General features: G+C 45.0%; 1 protein-coding gene across 1 annotated transcript; it reads right to left on the bottom strand.

Moving 5' to 3' along the window:
- Positions 1-407: 407 nt before the first annotated feature.
- LOC109014421 (eukaryotic translation initiation factor 3 subunit D-like) lies at positions 408-3,928 on the bottom strand. Its single transcript, XM_018996886.2, has 2 exons — positions 2,033-3,928; positions 408-653 (listed from the first exon to the last, which is right to left on the bottom strand). Exon 1 carries the CDS (start codon positions 3,739-3,741, stop codon positions 2,035-2,037), a length of 1,707 nt encoding a protein of 568 aa, XP_018852431.1. The 5' UTR covers positions 3,742-3,928; the 3' UTR covers positions 408-653; positions 2,033-2,034.
- Between the last annotated feature and the right edge of the window lie 340 nt (positions 3,929-4,268).

Below are 4,268 nucleotides of genomic sequence, written 5' to 3'. Positions count from 1 at the left end.
TTATCTTGTAGCACAAGAGATAATACAAATTAAGCAAGAGTGATTTTCTTTGGATTCTTCATGCATGTAAAAGACTCGTTCTCTTCTTTGGGTTCTTCTAGCTTGTTGCACGATTTTTTTTTTTTTCCTAAGCCCAGGCTTGCTCAGCTTAGAAGTTGGATCAAGCCCAAAACTTGAGAATCAGCCCCCCGATGAAAATGGGCTCTCTTACCAATCACGCTCTCTCTCGAATACAAGAGAACCTAAACCCCGGGTCCAAGATAAAAGATTCAGAAATGGAAAATGACTTCTTTTTGTTTCTGTTTCTCTATAGCCTTTCCCAAACAAGTTCTCAAAGGAGAAGTTGTCACTTTAGACAAAAATTGATCCTATGTAAGGCTGAAATGTGAAAACCAAAACGTGGCATCTGAACAAAGCAATGGTGCGATTTTAATTTCTAGACCCACACACAATCCTTCAAACTGCAAGTAATTAAGAATCAACAGAGTTTTCCAAAAATACAAGCTATAAAAAGGTCGTGTCTTTCTGCTGAATTGCAACAACGGTTTGCAAAAAAAAAAGGGGGTAAAAAAAGAGTACCATGTGTACATATCTGTTTCTCTGCCGGCAATGTCAGTGCCAATCGCTTATTCCTCAGCAGAGATGGTTTTGGTCTGCAAGCACCCATCCAATATTTAGCAATCAACAACAGAATTGTACTCTGATAAATATGCAAATAAAAACAAATCAACATGGAAATAACTGGCACATTCGGTTCAATTGGGACATTTGTTAATTTAAATCTTAAAAAAGAACACATTATAGTGCTAAAACTTGGCAGAAGATCATCACTATCGCCCAACTGTTTCAAGATGCAGCAAATATGACCATGGACAAAGGCATGACAAAAGAAGAGATCAATTCCCTCCACCTCGGGAAACCTTAAATCTGATGAAGATTTGCGGGGCAATGGAAGGTTGTCATGGCATCTGCAGAGTACTGCATTGAAGCATTTGCTCCATAGAGCTTTCATTTGGAACTTGTTACATAGTGCTGTTGGGAGAGAGAACTACTGCACTCTTATTCTACGGTTGAAAACTAGAAGTTATTTGACCCTCGTGAGTAATCTAGGCATGATTCTGAGTTTCATCCATCACTAGCTCACAGGGAAAAATAAATGAATCAAATAATTCAGAACTTAAGTATTTTAGTACTTTTTGAGTCCTGTAAGGCTTCTTTACATGTCATACTTCTACAAACTAATTTTTGGTACTTTTTCAGTTTCTGGAAGATTACTTAGCCACTGTAGAGTCTCTAGTTGCTTTTAGAGGTTTCCCCGAAGCCTAGAGATGATAGGAAATATTCATGTTACTTAGCCACTGGTAGTGTTAGTCTCATGTTGTTATTCATGTTGTTTCCGAAATGTTAACTAGTTAAGAAATAAACTCCTTCTGTATGCATCGAGGTTACTTGGGTAGCACCCCTTTGCACATTTTAAAAACAATTGACTAACTAAAAAACACATTTCTGTTGCAGCCATCTTTCCCTGGATCACATGCCCCTTGGGGTTCAAATGAGTAGAGTACTTCGACTGTGCACAATACACGAGTCTCTTGTATCTTTTCCTCTTGCTTACACAACTTGTGCACTTGGAATGTGCATTTTGAGCTTTTCAATGAAATTTTTACTAATAAAAAAACTCAACTCACCCACAAAGCTCACACAATTGATTTCTAGTTTGCGGGTATGCAACATTCAAAATGAGTCCTATTTTAGTTAATATGCTCTAATGGAGAAATCCCATAAGCCTGACTTTGCAGTTCGGTAGATTAACCCAGTTTTTGGGTGTATTCATGTACCTCAGGGCACCGAGAAAGTTCTTAATTGCTGGCAAAATTCAAAACTACATTGGGGTGGTGAAAATTTTAAAACTTTGGCGAGATGCTTACGTAGTCTCTCAAAAAAATAACGTAATTTTGAACCATTGCACTTGTAGTTAAAAAAATGGCTGACAACAGGTATGTGGCAAGTGAACTGAACTGAAAACCATTACCTTTAAGCTTGAGCATCAACCTCCTTATCTTCCACATCATTTGTAGCATTATTTGCCTCGCCAGCATCAGCATCCTCCACGGGAGGTTGAACCTGCTCGTCCTCTGGCAGCGGTTCCTCTACATAATCATTCTCGAACGCATCTGGTGGCACCTCATAGATCCTAACCTGCGGCTTAGACGGGTCCTTCACAAGTACGTACTTGCCCTCATTCAATTTCATGCACAGGTCAACAATGGACTTCACAATCCCCCACATATTCAAAGTGTTCAAATTAATCTGCCCCGCAAACTCCCTCGGCTTGTACCCAACAACCGCCAATATCACATGGTTAAAATGATCACGCGGATGAACCCGCGAGACATACCCCAATTTCATCAGATCCGCGCCAGCTAGCAGAGCTTGAGAAGTCCATTTCGCCAACTTGTTCGCATTGTTCTTCAGCTCGGTGGCCAATACAGCACCTCTTTGAGTCTCAAGCTTCTGCCTCCAATCAACACCAGAGTATTTGGGATCAAACTCATTAAGCGCATTCAGGGTGAGGAAGGACCTCTGCTTGTTCACCTCGACCACACTCTGGACCTCACACCGCGCCACCAAGTACATATCGTTGTCGAGCTTCCACCGCCTATACCTGTACGCCACGGAAGCAACCTCTTCACCTTCGTTTGCGAAGGGGTTGGACTCGTCAAAGGTCACCTTGTTCCCATCCCTTATCAGAACCTGCTGAGAGAAATTCTGGTTGATGTACGCGGCCTCGAGACCGAGCGAGTGCGCGGAGTTGATATCGTCCTTGGCCTCCGGCAATGGCTCCTGTGAGGTCTCGTGCACCGAAAGCAAATCAAGCTGCGAGCCGTCCCTCTTATCGAAGAACAGCTTGTTTCCAACCCTCTGAACAACAATGTCCCACGAGTAAACCGACCTCGGCGAGCACATGAGTGTGGAGAGGATTGCATCGGTGGCGAAGACCGTTGCCTTGTCCTCGTTAGCGAGGCGGCGGATGACAGGATCATCTGTGGTTGTAACCTTGAAGAAATTGCGGTTCTTGAAGCGCTCGAGGCGACGCTCGTTTTTCGGAGTGACGCGATCGTAGGAACGGTCATAGAACTCGAGCGCGCCGCAGAGAAGGAGGTCCTCCGGTTCGGGAACGGAGAAGGAGAGCTTGGAGAAGGTGGAGAAGGGGATCTGATCTAGCATGTTCCACTCGGGTTGAATGTCCACGGAGGACTTGAACACGGCGGCCTCGCGGCGCTGCGAGTTGTTCGAACGGTTGAGGTGGTAGAGACGGTCGCGGCGGGCGCGCTCCTTCTCGGCCTCGCGCTTGCGGGCTTCGACCTCCTCGTCTCGCCGCTGAGGGAGCTGGCGCTGAGGCTGGAACCGCCATTTAGGGCCGAATCTCGGCTTCGGGGGTGGCTTTCCGTCCACGAGGCGGAATGAGTCATCATCGGCGGAAGCGGGGAATGAATCGTCATTGGAGAAGTCGAAGACGGAGTCAGAAGGGTTCTTTGAGCGTGCCGGGTTGTTGTAGTTTCGGGTCCAGTCAGCGATCCGGCCAAGCTTGTCGGAGCGGGAGAAGGGGGCGAAGGGGACATTCAGAGGGAGGTTGTTGTTGATGTTGCCGGAGACGACGGTTGTGGTAGCGCTGGTGGAATCGGGAGGGCCCCATCCGTCGGGGTTGAATGGGACCGATCCGACTTCGAGTCCTACCATGTTCAAGGATTCGTCTTGCTCCTCCGGTATTGGATCTGAGTGCCAAGTGAGGAAAAACCGAGTGAAACCCTAGGCGACAGTTGAAACTTGAAACCCGAGGGTTTTGGAATGGGGAAAGGATAGAAAAGAAATTCAATCGAAAAACCTGGAAAATTTTAATCATCCATAGGGCCTGGTTTGTCTCGATGGACAATTTTCCAACTGTTGGGTTTATGTGTTGTCCACATGTGCCCCCGGCCCAATGGGCCTACACTTTGAGGGAACTTTTCAGACAACTTAGGCTTATTATAGGGCACCTAATAGGGCGGGTGTATTAGGCCAGGTCCATAATGGCACGATTGAATAGAGTATATAGACTAGCATTTGTCCCACTGTTATACTAGGAAAAAAGTCGGTTTGATTAGGTTTTACCAAGGATTTTGGCAAGATAAATTTATAAGAAATGATAATTATAATTGTGAGTGCGCAAGTATCGTGTAATCATTTTAAAAAAAGTGAATAAATTGGGACTCACATGAAATTTTTTT

Source organism: Juglans regia, chromosome 3, assembly GCF_001411555.2.
Source record: "Juglans regia cultivar Chandler chromosome 3, Walnut 2.0, whole genome shotgun sequence".
NCBI lineage: Eukaryota > Viridiplantae > Streptophyta > Magnoliopsida > Fagales > Juglandaceae > Juglans > Juglans regia.
Note: the sequence above shows the minus strand (reverse complement) of the source record. Positions and strands in the feature narration are given on the sequence as shown.

Coding starts and splice junctions, on each gene's coding strand:
- LOC109014421 (XM_018996886.2), bottom strand. CDS start 3,741: ATGGTAGGACTCGAAGTCGGATCGGTCCCATTCAACCCCGACGGATGG.